Source organism: Peromyscus eremicus, chromosome 17 (assembly GCF_949786415.1).
Source record: "Peromyscus eremicus chromosome 17, PerEre_H2_v1, whole genome shotgun sequence".
NCBI classification, from domain to species: domain Eukaryota; kingdom Metazoa; phylum Chordata; class Mammalia; order Rodentia; family Cricetidae; genus Peromyscus; species Peromyscus eremicus.
Genome location: NC_081433.1, coordinates 36363919 through 36381279, shown reverse-complemented (window position 1 = coordinate 36381279; position 17361 = coordinate 36363919). Strand labels below are relative to the sequence as shown.

The following is a 17361-nucleotide window of genomic DNA, read 5'->3' as shown; positions in this document are numbered from 1 at the left end:
TCTATTTAGGCAAATAGAAGAGCTGTGGCAAAGCCTGGGGTTATTTCATTCATGTTAATGCTGGCATAAGCTGAAGGTGATCTCTTAACTAGAACAGGATAGGTAAACTCTGTCTTTGGTGGTCTGTCCTGTTCCTCACTAGCTGCCCCAAATCGTCTCTCTTGCAGCATCTTATGTCAGTCAGACCCTGGAATTCTGCTTTAAAAGATACAATTGTAATTAGCTGTAGCTCACAAATCACACAGTTAAATGAGCAACTGTATAGATTTTAATAAAATCTACAAATACAAACCTATTCTATCAAAAGAATACATATCTGTGTAGGACTTCTTTGGTATTGTCTATTAATATGCAACTACAAATTTGTTTCATGCAGTTGGCTATAGGGAACTAGTAATGCCATTCCTGTTTTGAAGACCAGTGTTACCAATGAACCACAACACATTACATGCATAGGATGTCTTTAAGACATTCATCATTATTGTTGTTTTCTTTACTCTTTTGGGGGCCCCCGCCACCCAGCTCCCAAATAAATCACACACAGATGCTTATTCTTTTTTTTTTTTTTGGTTTTTCGAGACAGGGTTTCTCTGTGTAGCTTTGCGCCTTTCCTGGAACTCACTTGGTAGCCCAGGCTGGCCTCGAACTCACAGAGATCCGCCTGGCTCTGCCTCCCGAGTGCTGGGATTAAAGGCGTGCGCCACCACCGCCCGGCTGCTTATTCTTAACTAGAAATGCCCGGCCTTAGCTTGGCTTGTTTCTTGCCAGCTTTTCTTAATTTAAATTATTTCATTTACCTTTTGCCTCTGGGCTTTTCTCTTTTCTTAACTTTTTGTTTTGTTTTGTTTTGTTTTGAGACAGAGTTTCTCTGTGTAGTTTTGGTGCCTGTCCTGGATCTCGCTCTGTAGACCAGGCTGGCCTCAAACTCACAGAGATCTGCCTGGCTCTGCCTCCTGAGGGCTGGGATTAAAGGCATGCGCCACCGCCGCCCGGGCCTTTTCTTAACTTCTGTATATCTTAATTTTCACTCTTACTCTGTGGCTGGCCCCTAGCGTCCTTGTTCTCTTGCTCCTCCTTTCCTCCCAGATTTCTCCTCCTACTTATTCTCTCTGCCTTCCAGGCCCACCTATCCTTTCTCCTGCCTTGCTATTGGCTGTTTAGCTCTTTATTAAACTATCAGATGTTTTAGACAGGCACAGTAACACAGCTTCAGAGTTAAACAAATGCAACATAAAAGAATGAAACACACCTTTGCATCATTAAAGCAAATGTTCCACAGCATAAACAAATGTAACATATCTTAAAATAAATGTTCCACAACACATCATGGACTATTTAAAAACAAATTTAGCAATGGTAAAATGTTTTGCTATTATCCTCACCCTGTGAAAGCCAGGTACATATCGGGCTTAATGTAGCTTCCCCACTGAGAAATATAGACCCCAAAGCAGAGTCCTGACACACCTGTGTGGGGTGATTTCCAGCTCTCAGACAAGTTAGACAGGCAGATGGACAAGTACTCAGAAATCACCTTTGCTGGGCAAGAACTTCCCCAATATGTTTTAATATTTAAAATTTCCCTTTTCAAATGTAAACATCAACTGTAACCCATGTTGAACAAAAGCTATTGCTATGAGACCTTACTGTGAGTTATGGTAATATGTTTAAACTCTAGCACTTTAAAGAGCATGAAAGAAATGCTATAACCTCAGAACTCACGGGTAGAGTAGAGATAGGGTGCTGAAAGGTCTAAGAAGTTTATGACAACTGATAGATTTTTGTTTAGAGTTTGTATTATTTTATCAACTTATAGTAAACAAGTGCCAAAGCCAATGACAGGCATATTGAAGAATATAAAGAAATTCAGATTTTCACAGTTTTGGGGTAGAACACACATTCATTTTGAGGGGCACATTGTTTTCTTATAATGCTTTTTTTCTCATTTTTGTTTTAAAAATGCAAATATATAGCATTATGTAGTTTCCTGCAAAACAGCTTTATTGTTCATTTTTGGACTCAAATTACTCAGATATAATGAAGTTAGAGGCAATTAGGACTGATAACTGATGTCCCATTTCTGGACAACTTCAGAGTATCTTCTTTTCTGTTATGATGTAGGTATGACTTGGGTAGTTTTCTTACCCACTAGTGAATAAGGGATGAGATAAACTTTTCATCCAGCCATTAATCTTAGCTACAAAGCATTTAACATCATTGTTCAATACTTGATACAAGGTTTGTGGATGTTAACCAGACTAATCTAGAATTAACTAATCTGACAGAAAAAAGGGGGTTGGGAATAGGCTTGAACTCATTGACACAGGAAAGGACTTTCTGAACAGGACCCTGAAAATACAGGCATTAAGACCAAGAATGTGTAATGGACCCTTATGAAAGAAAAACTTCTATACAGCAAAGGACACCGTCATCTGAAAAAAGAGACAGCCCACAGAATGGGGAAAAACCCCACTTTGTTTCCCTCAGTTCAGGTTTAGAAAACGTTACAAAAGGACAATGGGCTGATGCCTGCTACTGGTACATCAAATGGTCGCCCACAACATAGCTCAGGCCATTCCCACCAGTAGAAGAAAGACTGACCTGCCCCAACCTTGTAGGAAAGCATGTCTTGAATCACACCACATTTTGTCATTAGCAAGAATAAAGTACGAAAGAGATTTTCGTTTCCTGGATACTTTTCCTGCCTGGCATTAAGAACTTGGAGTTCAACTTCTGCTTGGAGAAATAGTCTTTGCTCCTTTGGACATCAGGCTTGATGGTATCACTGCCAAGTGTTCCCAGCCATCTGGACACCCTCCATCACCTTTTGTCGGTGAACTAGAAGGCCTGAACTAGTCTCAGAATCTTATACACAGAGCAGCCAAGAGAAGGATCATTTGAAGTTATCTGGCAAAGAACACCTCTATTGTGAACGATAAAGAGGCCCCTGAATGAGACACTTTCATTAGTTTTTTAAGATTCATAAAACTGAGCAGTGATGTGCTTGGGAATAATGCCAAGGGAATGTCCATGGGTCCCTGCTGGGGGATGTCTTTCTGTACACTATGAATATATGTTGTTCCATTCGTTAATAAATAAGCTGCTTTGGCCTATGACAAGGCAGCTTAGAGGCAGGCAGGAAATTCAAGGAGAGAGACAGGAAAGAGAAAGGTAGAGTCTGGAGAGACACTAGCCAGCTGCCCAAGGAGCAACATGTAATGGGATGCAGGTAAAGCCACAGAACACATGGTGACACATAGATGAATAGGAATTAGTTAATTTAAGATATAAGAGCTAGCTACCAAGAGGCCTGCCATAGGCCATACAGTTTGCAAATAATATAAGCCTCTGTGTGTTTATTTGGGTCCCAGTGAATGCGAGATTGGGTGGGACCAGAGAAACCTTCTGGCTACAGGTCCCAATCCCTTGTTTGCTTCTTTTGTGGGTACATTGATCCATGCCAGATGACAGAAGTGAGGAGCCACAGAAGCACCAATCACTTGGTGGTGTGTTTCTTAAATTAACCTACCCTATCCCTGAAAACAATGATCTCCATGAGGCACACAAAAGTCCAGAGGGTAAAAGAAGAAATCACATATTTTCTTTTGTATTATAGTTTCTTATCTTTGAATCAACCATCTGGCATAACATAGCTTGGAATTTTTGGGAAGGATGCCCATTTTTTGGCATTTTCTGAAGTCATTTTGCTTCCAGCAGGGCAAATCCACAGGTTTCTGAGACAAAATCCACCACAGGAAAGCAGGAAGAAGACTGAGAAGAGAAACATCTGTACTAATTAAACATCTGGCCGAGGACAGTGCACCTCCTAACCCTCATTAGAGAAGCTTCTTCTTAATGTAGATAGTAATTAACAGAGACCTTCCACTGGACAATGTGCAGTGACTAGAGACTTGGGCGTGCTCAGCCCTGAATGAGATGTCTCTACCATACCCCTCCCCTACAGGTTCAGGGATCAATGCAGAAGAGGAAGCAGAAAGACTGTAAGATTCGGAGGTGGTGGACGACACACACATATACACGCAAACACACACACACACACACACACACACAGAAGGCCTGCTTCCAGTTTTCCTTGTGGCATGTCTTATCAAGGACATTGATTAGAAACCTATGGGAGATGGGTAGAAAACAATAATTGCTTCATTTAAAAATCTTCACAGGAAATTCGCAATCCTTACTCTTTAGGGAGAGACATAAAACTCCGAATTGTCTAAAGTTTTTGATGTTCAAAGTTCTGTATCTCTGTCTTACCAAGGGAGTGTCCCGCATGAGACTGTCCTGTATAAGGGCAGTTTATTTGTTCACCATTCATTTACTGCGTCCAGGTACAGCTGTGGCACTGAGACACAGCAGTAAATGTGGATGGATGTGCCTGGCATTGCAGAGGCCAAGATTTTCCTAATACTAAAACCAGATAGAGCCATTGCAAGAAAATACACAAACCAATGTCCAACTGTAGAAGAAATCCTTAATGATTGATATAAAGTTGAGCCCAGTAGTATACATTAAAAGAATAATAATACAGCCTAGTAGGGTTTATTCCAGGAATGGGAGGTGTTTCAAAATTAATGTAACAGCATATCAAGGAGGAAAAAAAATCATTGTTTCAATAAATGCATAAGAAGCATTTGATAAAATTCAACAGGGAATTGCAAAGCCCACATAGGTGAGATAGTATGGTCCTGTACAGCAAAGGCAAACCGTGCTTGTGAAAGACTGGGTCTCCTTTGAGACAGGGCAGGTTTCTTCCCTGTTTTAACGCTTAACGTAACCTGCTGTGTGGCTGTCTAAGCTGTCTGTGGGAATGTGTTTGGAGGACCCATGCATGGGGATGCTCTGGCCATTGCTGGGAGTAGCAAGCTCTCCTGGCTCTCTGCCCCCGAGCTTGATTCTCCCACCAGCTTCCATGAAACCATGGGAGGGTGGTTAGCGTCTGATGCCAGACTTGTCACAGTTCTTGACAATCTGATCTAATCCTAACGTCTGCTTTAAAACTAGTTGAGTCAGGTATAAAGTCCTTAGAGTCACTGGTAAAAGTTACTTCAGTATTGTTTTTATGGGGGGAAATTACTTGGAAAAAAACTTTTTAAAACACTGATTTCTTTTGAAATTTATTTACATATCTTGGATGGAAGCCGTTGATACAGTTTATGTGGAATTCCTGAAAAAGAGAAGGAAATGTCTTAAGGTGGTAAATGCTAAGTGTATTTCTAATAAGGAGTTAGGAACACTTCTCTCTGCCAAAGATACTGTGCACAGACTCAGTGTATATAAGTAATGAAGTAGACTATGGATTGTATCTACAGAACAAAATTCCTAACTGATTCCATTATATAACAAATCAGATAAGAAAAATCTTATAAAACTAAATTGTATTCATCTTCATGTTCTCTTATTTCCTTTAAAGGAGATTTATTTTATTTTTGTTATGTGTATATGTGTGTGTGTGTGTGTGTGTGTGTGTGTGTGTGTGTGTTTGCACTTGTGAATGCAGGTGTCTCTGGAAGAGGGTGTTGGATCCTCTGGAGCTGAACTTAGAGGAGGCTGGGTGCTGGGAACCAAACTTGGGTCCTCTGCGAGAGCAGTACACACTCTTAACCTCTGAGCTACCTCTCTAGGCCTCTCTTCTTATTTCTATACTTGGTTAGTGCCATTAAGCTTAAAAGGGCCTTAAGGGTGCCTCTGCTTCTCTGTCAGAACGTACACACCTTTCACATCAGGAGCCAAATGCCTGCTCCTCTGACTGGGACTGGAAGCGTCTTCATAGGCGTCGTAGTTGTCGAAGTAGAATTTCTCTCTTCTTGAAATGTAAGGCGACTTTGACAGAGTGTGGCTGGAGTTGTGGCTGGAGACCCTGTCACTTAAGCTCAGATACTCCCGCTGAAGATTCCGCATCTCAAACTCCAAGGTGTCCCTCTCGTTTTCTATGCTCCGCGCGTAGTTTTCCAGAAGCACCTTGTCTTCGGTGAGCCGACTGATGCTGCTCTCAAACTTGGCGTTTTCCTGGCTGTGTTTCTTGAGCTCTTCTTTCAGGATCTGGTTATCCGCCTTGATCTCCAGGACCATTTTGGAGAGCATCTCACATTCCTGGCTGATCTCCGCCAAGTTGTTTTTGTAAACGTTCGTCTCCGATTTTGCGCTTTTGATCTCTTTGCGGAAATTCTCCTCCGCCGCGGACTGGTAGGTTTGAATGGCCTCCAGCTCCCTGGCCAGCGTCTGCCTGGCCGAAGCCGATTCTTGCAATGCTGCCTCGAGGTTGAGTTTCTCGGTTTTAGCGGCTTCGAGCAGGTGCAGAAGCGACTCGTGTTCGGCTTCGGCCAGCCTCTCTTTCTCTTTCAGCTGAAGCACCTCCAGCTGGCTCTCCTTCAGGCCGCTCTCGAGGGAGCCTTTGTCCGTCAGGAGTTGGTACATGTTTTTCTCGAGCGTTTCTCTTTCGTCTTGCATCAGCAGCATGTTTGTGTTCATTGCGTCTATCTGTATGTTCATTCTGCTGTTTTCGTTTTTGAGGACGGCCATGTCACTTTGGGACTTGTGGTCCTTACCTTTTAGGTGATCTACGGTGTTTATCATCTGCTGCTTTTCCAAAGAAAGCTGACTGTTTTTTTCCTCTAGCGTTTTATGTTGGTCTTGGAGGATGTTATAGGTGCTGACGATCTTCTTCAGTTCCCTGAGACAGTCATTGTTTTCTTCTTCCGCTTGCGCTAACTTGGACTGCAGGGCGCTCTTTTCTTCCCCCAGAGCCTTGAGTTGCCTTTCGTAGGTTTCGATCTTCTGTATCAGGGATTGCGTGGTGAAGATGAGGGGCTTCATTTTGGTCCTCAGGGCCAGGTTTTCGTTCTCCAGTTCCGTCACTTTTTTCTGGTTCTGCATGGACTCTTTTAGGTAATTCTGGAGGTAATGAATTTTGGCAACACACTGCTCAGTGACACAGTTGGCTTTGGGTGTCTTCTCACTTTCAGACGCCAGGGATCCTTGGTGGACTACAAATGGTTGCTCTTCTTCGTCTTTGGTTTCGTGTTTCGCTGGGTCAAGGAGTGACAGTGTGTGCCTTGGAGCTCGGGAGTGGAATTTTAAATCTGTAGTATTCTTGCTGGTGATAGGGATGTCTTTATTTTTCTCATTCTTTTTACCCCGGCATATTTCACTCTTAGATAACTTTCTACATTTCCTACAAAAATTTACATGGAGTTTTGACACTGTTTGCCTGAGTGGGAGTAATTTGCTTACTAAGGCCTCCAATTCGGAAATCCTCTTTGATTTGATATCTTCACTTAAGTTACCTTCCCCGTTCTCTTCCTGAATAAAGTTCAGTTTTGAGCTATGAATGGGAAACAGCTCGTATTTACTGTGGCTTTGCATGTTTGTATCAGCCTGGAAAGTGTGGAGTTCATTTGTGAGCGCCAGTTCCCTGTCGTTCGACTTTTGAAGCTCTTCTTTCATGTGTTTAATAGAGTGGCAGATATCATCTAAGTTTTCACAAAATTCATGCTTCAGAAAAGGCACGGTGATTGTGGATTTACCCAGACTCACGGGAGCAGTTTGAGGTGTCCTAGTCGGAGGAGCAGGAGGTAGAAACCGATGAAGACTGAGACTCTGCATGGTGTTAGGCTGGCCCAAAGTGCCCGTAGCTTTGTTGGGAGGTGAGTTATCTGCTGTAGTTCTCAGGCTCGCCAGAGCTAACATGTCCTCGACCTGTATCTGGGGTGGAATATTTATACTTTGAGAGAGACAGTCACCATTATTACTACTAAGGTTTTCTTCCATTGAATGAAGAGTCTTAGGGTTCTCAAAATGACTGCTTTTCTTCATAGAAAGTGTTTCTTCTTGCTTCTCATTAGGCTAGCAGCAATAGAAAGTATACAATAAATATTTTGTCATTTGCCACGTGACCAAGAAACTAAGATAAAATTTGGGGAAGATTCATGTGTACAACCATATCGAGTATTTTGCCTACTAATCAAAGAAGCCTGTGTGTGTGTCCCCATCTTTTCAGCTGGGCATGAACAAAACAGCGCCAGCTATTTTGAGATCTGCAACTCTGGCCTTCACAGAGTGCTCTAGACTTTCCCTTCCTCCCGTAGAGGGCGAGACATGTGGCCAACCTCTTCATTTCAGATGTAGAAATGCAGTGAATGTATTATGCTTCAATGTATTATCCTAGGTAGACAGGCCACATGGGAACTCAAGGAAGAACAAGTGCGTCTGCTACTGGGCTGTTTGTTAGCTTCTGCTTTCATTCGTGGGTTTGAAAGGGTAATTTTAGGACCACAGGTATCTGGAAAATACCATTTTCTAGCTAGCACAGATAATATTGGCCATCCTGGTTTGGAGTTTTTCTACAGAATTCAGCCTTGGTTTCTCAGCCTCCTCTGGACAGGTAGGCTACCTAAACTGCCTTGAATTTGCTTTGGAATTTCCATCATCTAGATGAAGTGAAATTCCTCTCACACTCTCCTAAAAGAAACAGCCAAATTCTCCAGTACAAAGATAAATACACTTCTTTTAAGTGTTTCAGGATAGATATTTTCTCATTTTCATCTCTGAATAGCCATTGTTCCCACGAAGAAAGAGAGAACACAAAGGTAAAAACAGACCAGTTGTAGGGATAGTTTTTAAACACCAGGAGAGAGGAATGATTTTCTTTTCTTTAGAAAACATACCAAATCCTTTTCAGGGTGCATGCTGAATACCACATTTTCTTCTGAGTTAAATTGTGGATTTTCTACTCCAACAATACTTTTGTTCAATATTTCGCTGATTTCAGACTGTACCTTTGAAAGAGAAATTGAGGATGTTAGAATTTGAATTCAGATTTGTGAGCTTGTGTCTGTACAGAAGCACATGGTTGAAAGACACCTTTACATTTCCTGTCCATAAAAAGTTCTTTGCCATTAAGAGAATAAGTTACACTTATTTATTGTAATATCTGTCATTAGAGGACTTTGAAGAAAAGAATGTGGAAATCAGAAGCATTTGGGAAAGAAGTAAAATTTTATGCACTATGTTTAAATAATTTCAGAGGCTTTACTTTTTACATTGTGGAGTAAAGAAGACATCTCTGACATTCATCATCAAGGCAGAATTTGGTCTGTCGTCTGTGGCAGAATTTGGTCGTCTACTCCCACGCAGTTGCTTTCGAAACAAGGACACTGAGTCCAAGCTGAGGCCAGGACTTTAGTGAGTGTGTATTGTGTACACTGACATGCATACTCTGTTCTGTTCACTCTAATTTCTCCAGGCGAAGTCTGTGTCTTTGATGATGACACCAGTTCTACCTTTAGCTGCAAGGCTGGGTCTGTGACTCAGCACTGAGTCTCTCTCTAGAGAGCGATGATCTTGGATTGCTTCTCAGCCAATCTGTGGCACTCAGAATCAGAGCAAAGGACCTTAGTATAACCTACTCAGAATCAGAGCAAAGGACCTTAGTATAACCTACTCAGAATCAGAGCAAAGAACCTTAGTATAACCTACTCAGAATCAGAGCAAAGGACCTTAGTATAACCTACTCAGAATCAGAGCAAAGGACCTTAGTATAACCTACTCAGAATCAGAGCAAAGGACCTTAGTATAACCTACTCAGAATCAGAGCAAAAGACCTTAATATAACCTACTCAGAATCAAAGCAAAAGACCTTAGTATAACCTACTCAGAATCAGAGCAAAGGACCTTAGTATAACCTACTCAGAATCAAAGCAAAAGACCTTAGTATAACCTACTCAGAATCAGAGCAAAGGACCTTAGTATAACCTACTCAGAATCAGAGCAAAGGACCTTAGTATAACCTACTCAGAATCAGAGCAAAGGACCTTAGTATAACCTACTCAGAATCAGAGCAAAGGACCTTAGTATAACCTATTGTGAGAACGAAGTGTTCCCTCTCTCTCCCCTTTCCCTTCGTTGTCCCCTCCCCTCCCCCCATCCTGATTTGAGTTTAGAAGGGCAAAGATTTGGAGCTCCTTCCAACCCTTTTACCAAGATGTGGAATCTGACAGCCCACTGTCCTGGAAAGCAGACCAAGGCATGGCTGAGATTTGTGCCTGATGACCAGAATCGTGATCATATGACTCATGTCACCAGAAGTGAGCTGTTCCTAGAGTCTTCAGCACCACGAGGTGATAGAGTACATTTCCCCCCAGAGCCACTTTGAGTTCTAGTTTAAATTTTAGAGTCTCTATTTGCAGACTGTGTGTGTGTGTGTGTGTGTGTGTGTGTGTGTGTGTGTGTGTGTTTGCAGTGCCAGGATCAAACCCAAGGCTCTGCACATGCTAGGAAAACACTCAACCACTGAGCCACATCTGCCCCAGGTAGCACTTAAATATGAGTGCCTTTTTTTTTGACCTCACATCCAAAAAGATGGGAGACTGTAGCTCACTCCTATGGTGGTATTTTATTTGTACTGAAATGTGATTTTAATTGTATGTTAATAAATAAAGTTGCCCAGGGGTCAGAGCTATTAGAGCCATAGCAAGAGCGTGGCAGTAGTGGCGCATGCCTTTAATCCCAGCACTTGGTAGACAGAGCTAGGTAGATCTCTGTGTGTTCAAGGATACAGCCAGCATTGGAGACACACGCCTTTAATCTCAATACCAACCATAGAAGACCTGGAAGTCTCTACAGACAGGCAGTGACCAGGCAGTCATGTGTTTGGGTTTACCACCAATGAGAAGGCAGAACAGAAAGACTATATAAAGACAGACACACAGGAAGTAGCTCTCTTTCGGAGAGGTCTCTTGGCTTAAGAGGCTAGCTGCAGGGTAAGGCTCTTAGCTCTGACCTCTTGGCTTTCTTCTTTGCATTGGTTCTGTTTTTCTTATTTAATAAGACGGTTGGTTACATCTACACACTCCAAATGAATTTTGAGCCTGAAATACATTGTTACCTCTGATACATTAAACTCAGCATCTACTTAACAACTGGCTATGGGTGAGTTTAGAAGATGGGCTTGTACCTTAAACTAGGAGATATCCTACACATGGACTACAACAAGCATACCATGCTGACGTTCTGTAGAGTCTGCATCCGCAGAGCCTGAAATGACTGCAGCTGGTGTTGAAGGACCTGCGATGAGATTTAACAAAGCGTCAGATGGGACACTTTCAGGCAGTTAAACACAATCTTCAGTTGCTATGATTAAAAAAAAAAAAAAATCCCCCGACCAAGTACCGCGTGAGTCAGCTAACTCATCCTTAGCTGTGCTGCCGACCCTCTAAGCCCGCCTGCTCATGGAAGTTTCTGTGAGACTAGTGTGGAAGACCCAGTGTTGGTTTAGGAAGGGTTTTCACATAATTAAATGAAACAGACTCACTTTCAGTGCTGACTGTGGTTGGATTTGATTCTCGGGTTCTGATACACAGCCATATTCTAAGGAGCAAAATAAAGGACATGTATCATTTCATTCCGGAACTTTAATTCCGCAGGAGCTGCTACAGAAAGCACTCTCTTAATCTAGGTAGTGAGATGGAGAGGTGATGAGAAGGTCTGATGCTTACATTATCTTAGCCACACACTGAACCTAAGGACAACTCTCACTTTAAGCAGCACCCGCCTGAGGGGACAGGGAGATGACTGAGTCGTAAAAGTGCTTGCTTCTCAAACCTGACAGTCTTTGATTCTGGAACCCACATAATGATGGAAGGAGAGCACTGACCTTGTCCTTCGACCTCCACAATTGCACTGTGGCATGGGTGTGCACTGCCCTCTACAGTCTGCCTGAGCCAAGATAGGAAGTAATTAATACATGAACAGAAGGCAAATAATTTTCTTGGGCCAGTTGTTAGCTCTCAAGCCAAAAAGTGCATGTGAAGATCAGAGAACAAATCTGGGAAGCTGGTCCTCTCCTCCCACCCAGGGACTGAACATGGCAGCAAACCCATCGCCTGCCAGGCCATCTCACTAGCCCAAGACGATTCATTTTTTTGCTGTGGGATGTATGGCAAATGTGTTGCTGATTAATCAATAAAACACTGATTGGCCGTTGGCTAGGCAGGAAGTATAGGCGGGGCAAGGAGGAGAATAAAGCTGGGAAGTGGAAGGCTGAGTCAGAGAGATACTGCCAGCCGCCACCATGACAAGCCCCATGTGAAGATCCCGGTAAGCCACGAGCCACGTGGCAAAGTAAAGATTAATAGAAATAGGCTGAATATAAGAGTGAGAGCTAGACAATGATAGGCCTGAGCTAATGGCCAAGCAGTTTAAATAATGTAAGAGTCTGTGTGTTTACTTGGTTGGGTCTGAGGCTGTGGGACTGGCAGGTGAGAGAGATTTGTCCTGACTGTGGGCCAGGCAGGAAAACTCCAGCTACATTTTTTAACTTAGCATTTTAGCTGTCGGGGAGTCTAACATGCTTGTTTGCTGGAAACGGATTGCAGAAAGAGGAAGAAAGGGTGGTTCTGGAGAACGAGGCAGGCAATGGCAGAGGGATTCTGGATGGGGGATCTAGATGAACTGGTCGTTGATTGAGTAGGAGCAGTGCTTCCAATGAAACGTTGAGAAGGGAGCTTAGCATGTGTGAAGGGTAAGGATGAGGGGATTTTGCTCTGGTTGTTTCCACCTTTTCATATACCGTGAGATGATGCTGTGTGAGTTGAGACAGCGTGGGGAGAAAAATGACATAGTTATCTCGGGGAGGGAGCATTTGAAAAAGAATTTACTTTGGCAATAAAGCAAGTGCTCCAAATAGCACAAAGATGCTCGGTTTAGTTCATGGTCTGACTCAAAAAAATGAGTATTCTCTTCAGCAGCATTCTGATGATTCAGTGCAGGCAGTGAGGAGGCAGGAAATTAGGACTCAACTATTTTTAAGGGTAATAACAGAAATTTTTGTTTTTCTTATGAGTCGTTGGGTGTTGTTCTGAAAGAAAGAGGTTTTTAAAATTCAGTAATGCTTAAAGAGCCACATGGAAATATATGATTCTTGAGTTGGAAAGGGAATGATCAAGAGACCCACAGGAGTCAGCCCAGAACCACATTTCAGCATTCACTAAGTCTTTGCTACATGCATGATATTGGGAGGCACTGAAAGGGAGTTGAACAATGGCCCCACCCTCGAAGAAGCTTATTCTCTGTTGCGAATGTAAGACATATTATTTATATCTAGCTTACATTTTCTTTTTCATATTTCAGTGTTGAAATTTTAAAAAAAATGACTTAATCATCAATGGGATGACCCTTTTATAATAAAGACAAGGGGAGTTTATTTCCAAGCCTGCAGAAAATTTTGTCATATTCAATATTTGCAAGAAATGTTAAGTGTATGCCTGTGCCTAAAGGCAGAGGATAACAAGTCGATTTTTAAAGTGCTACATAGAATGGTTTTCAGGTGTAAACATTAACTCTGCTGTGACAGGACCAGTGAGTTCTGTAGAAGCCATGTGAGTCAGAGCGCACTCTGCTGTTGTAGAATATTAGTTGAAGATGTCTTACAGTCATTTATGCTGTGGATTGTTTGCTTAATGACCCAAAGATGTGTTGCATTCTTTTATGCTGCATTTGTTTAACTCTGTGAAGCTGTGTTACTTGACCTGCCTAATTGGTTTATTAAAGAGCTGAATGGTTAATAGTGAGGCAGGAGAGGGATAGGTGGGGCTGGCAGGCAGAGAGAATAAACAGGTGAAAAACCAGAGAGAGAGAGAGAGAGAGAGAGAGAATAAATAGGAAGAAAAGAGAGAAGAAGAGGAGTGAGAAAAGGAGGAGAGAGGACCTCAGGGGCTAGCTACCTACCTACATAGAAAGCCACAGGAGTAAGAAGTAAAGAAAGGTATACAAATAGAGAAAGATAAAAGCCCAGAGGCAAAGGATAGATGGAATTATTTAAGTTAAGAAAAGCTGACTAGAAATAAGCCAAACTAAGGCTGGGCATTTATAAGTAAGAATAAGTCTCTGTATTTATTTGGGACCTGGTTGGTGGGCCCCCAAAGAGCAAAGAGTAAACAAACAAACAAAAAACTATACTTTGCCCTGCAAGTTAGGGTATCAGCTATGGAATCAGGCTTCCTGAACATTGAATCCTGGCTTTATAACATATGGTGATGTATAACTCTAAGCATGTAACCGATTTGTAAGAGGCACCCTTTAGCATGGCATACAGTAAATACTCAAAGGATATGCATCCATGATAACAATTCTAGTCAGGATGGAGGGAGGCTGCTCAGAACCTTCCAGCGCTTCCCGTTTTGTTCAGAGTAGAGGCCCAAATCCTTGCCTGAAGTTGCAAAGTTTCTTCTCTTCCATCCCACTGCCACCCTTCCCTGCTACCTTCCCCATTATTCGTTCTGCTCTGCCCACAGCAGTTACTCCTCAGACATGCCAGACATGCTTCCATCATAGGCTCCTGGCTGTTGTCAGTCTTGATGCCTGGAGTGTTCTTTTCTAGAACTTGGCACGATTTGGTCTTTACCTCCTCTGGTCCTTGCTCAGATGGGACCTGCTGAATGGGGCACTGTTCTGTCACTTTCCCCTTTTAAAACAGAAGATTCTTCACCCACCTATGACACTGCAGATCCCTCCCCCTTCCCTTTCCCCATAGGACAGACTGCTCTCTGCTCTCCCACTGACAGATAAGCTGAATGAGGACAACGACCTTGCGTATGTTGTCTGGGATCCTGTCTTAGTTACTTTTCTGTTCTACTATAAAATACTCTGACAAAAGAAACTGAGGTAGAGAAGGGTTTATTTCAGCGAACGGCTCAAGGGTGCAGGCTATAATTTCCGGGGGAGTCACAGTGGGAGGAGCTTGGGACAGCTAGCTGAGTTGCATCTGCAGAAAATGAGCAGAGAGCATGGGATGGATGCTCAGCTTCCTTCCCCCATTTATGCTGTCTACAACACAGTCTAGGAATGGTGCCACCCACAAGGGGCAGCTCTTCCCACCTCAGTCATCTAAATCCATATGGTCCCCCACAGGCAGGCCCAAGGGTTCATTTCCCAGATGATTCTAGCATCTGTCAAGTCGGTGACTAGTCTTGACAATCACGGATGTGCAACCTCTAGAATAGGGCTAGGTACAGCAGCTACTTGAAAACATTCGGCAGATGAGCAAATGGATGGAGGTTCAGAATCAGTACAGGAGTGCCAGAACCAACATACTGGTCATGCTGAGGTTCAAAGGTACCCCTCAGATCCCCATCCCAACGGGCCACAGGTTAGTTATGCTAACTAACTGTTCTTATTTGCATAAGTCATGCTATTGAGTAGCATGGGTCATGAGGTGTCAGTCCTCATCTGCCGCATTTGAGGTAGCCTCAGATTCATGAGGCTGGATGGCCTATGGACGTCCGGGGATTCTCCTGTCTCCACTGAGCCTGGCTTTTACATGGGCTCTGGGAATTTGAACTCAGTCCTTATGCTTGCTCAATAAGAACGTCACTCATTTAACCATCTCCTCAGCCTCTCATGCCCTTGCCGTATTGAGGCAGCTCCATCCTTTCTGACTCTTGGTGACCTTAGAGCTAAACACTGGGTCAATTTAATGTCTGAACTGTCTTGTGATGATCTTTTGCTGTATTCCTTTCCTGGTTGCTCAGGGAAGACTAGAGATCTTCATGGCTGGTGACAGAGGAATGCAGTGGGTGCTGATCCTGCCCTCCTCCATGTCCCTCATCTTGAATCAAGTTGATTTCTATCATTTGAGGTATGGCCTCGGTGGCTTCTTCTCTCAGGGTCCCTGCCCAGGCATTGTGAAGGTCCTGGATTGACCAAGGTGCAGAAAGAAACCCTGTCCCATGATCAGGCTTCTGATCCATCATTTCTCTCATCTCATTACCATATGCTTCACACATGGAACCCACAACTGGGCTCCTACCCCATGGGGAGCCCACAACTGGGTCCTACCCATCAGCCTAAAAGCCACCTTACTCATGAATTCCTGCTCCTTCCCTTGATGTCCCACTGTGCACCAGACCCATGTGAGAGGGGCGTTGTCACCCTGGGCTTCTCTGAAGGAAGTAAGATCCCAACATCTGTTCTTAGGTTTCTCTGGCTAGTCTACACCTTCAATTCTTGGTTTACTGGAAACTGTGGCTATTTGGATTCTTAGATTTTTGATAGAAAACTCACGAATCTTCTAAATGTCTGTCCGAAACTGAAATCAAACCAAACTAAGCCAAACCAAACCAAAATAAAACAACAAAACCTCAACTTTTTTTTTTTTCCCACCCAGAGATTTTACCTGGTTCACTGACCCCACTCTCCTTTACCCCCTCAGAGGAATTCAGGATCTTGGATGCTGAAAGGAGAATGGAGTCAACTTCATCCTCTTCCTCAAGATGCTTTTCTGGAACAGAACCCAGCACAGCTTTTGGCGAGGAGCTGGAAGGCAGCCTGGGAAGGTGAGGAAGGTAAGGCACGGAGATTCGGGTGGCTCACACCCTCGGCGGCCACCGGAGGGCGCGCTGGGGTCAGGTAGAGACACCTACTCTGCAAGTAGGCCTGGAGGCTGCAGCCAGGGGGCAGGCGAGTGCTTTTTCCACTGTCTGAGCAGAGGATGTAAGGTCGGGAAGATCCGCACTCCAGACCCACTTGGGAAAGCCCAGAGGCTTGGGGATGAAGGGACCCGGGTGTGGCTCCACTATCCTCCACTTCCCACAGCTCCCCTCTCGAGGACAGCCTCCTGGATCGCTCTTACCGGGGCTCATTTCTGCTGCTTAAGGTCTTCTCGCTATCAACTGCCTTGCCCCAAGCATTCAGCTCTGCCGCTTCAAGCCGCAGCATCCCGTTGCCTAGTAACGGAGGGGTCAGGAAGCCGCGCCCATCCCCACCCTTTTCCGTGAGCTGATACAGAGGACGTGATTGGTCTTCATTTGTCAAAGTCCATTGATTTTCCTGTGCGCTTGATAAACCACTTGTAAAAGGCGAATGTTGCCCTGGGAAGCAGAGGTTGCTTAACTGACTGGTTGGAAAGACTGATCTTTCAGTAAAAGTTTTCAATAAGCACATATGACTTATTTTGCAAAATCAATTATTTCAGATAGAATATAGTCATTGAGAACTGAATTTTAAATCGTAATGGGTAGGAATTGACAGCCACTGTGATATAATAATTTATTACCTAAAATAAGCTATACATGATTTACTTTTGAGGAACAAAGCATGATAGTTTAATGTTAACTAGCTATAATTTCTTGTTTTCTAAAGCAATGGTCTCTACCAGACTTGGCTTTTTTTTTTTTTTTTGCGGCATTGTGGACAATTCTAATAAATTTTAATTCTTCAATCTAGTATGTCTCTTAAACGACTATTGTAAAGAAAATGAATACTATAGTTCATCTAATGCTATGTGTTAATATCCATAATATGGTACCAATAAAATATTACGTGACAACTCTAATTTATGTGCAGTATTTGTGG

At 43.2% G+C, this 17361-nt stretch overlaps 1 protein-coding gene across 6 annotated transcripts; it reads right to left on the bottom strand.

The window, feature by feature from the left end:
- Nucleotides 1–5116: 5116 nt before the first annotated feature.
- Ccdc110 (coiled-coil domain containing 110) lies at nt 5117–16800 on the bottom strand. 6 transcript variants are annotated; one of them, XM_059244675.1, is made up of 7 exons: nt 16640–16800; nt 16184–16335; nt 11324–11379; nt 11011–11076; nt 8679–8789; nt 5727–7857; nt 5117–5179 (listed from the first exon to the last, which is right to left on the bottom strand). In XM_059244675.1, the coding sequence occupies exons 1-7, from the start codon at nt 16723–16725 to the stop codon at nt 5130–5132; spliced, it is 2652 nt and encodes an 883-aa protein (XP_059100658.1). In that variant the 5' UTR covers nt 16726–16800; the 3' UTR covers nt 5117–5129. The 6 variants fall into 6 exon arrangements, with proteins under 6 accessions (XP_059100658.1, XP_059100660.1, XP_059100659.1 ...); XM_059244677.1 differs by having other exon boundaries at nt 5727–7716; XM_059244676.1 differs by having other exon boundaries at nt 16184–16288; nt 16640–16739.
- Between the last annotated feature and the right edge of the window lie 561 nt (nt 16801–17361).

Excerpts from the sequence above, each read along its gene's own strand:
- Ccdc110 (XM_059244675.1), bottom strand. The coding sequence starts at position 16,725 with ATGCTGCGGCTTGAAGCGGCAGAGCTGAATGCTTGGGGCAAGGCAGTT. Across the intron at positions 11,380-16,183 it reads GAGTGGGGTCAGTGAACCAG|AATATGGCTGTGTATCAGAA; the intron begins GTAAAATCTCTG and ends TTTGCTCCTTAG. Across the intron at positions 7,858-8,678 it reads TGCACCCTGAAAAGGATTTG|CCTAATGAGAAGCAAGAAGA; the intron begins GTATGTTTTCTA and ends TATTGCTGCTAG.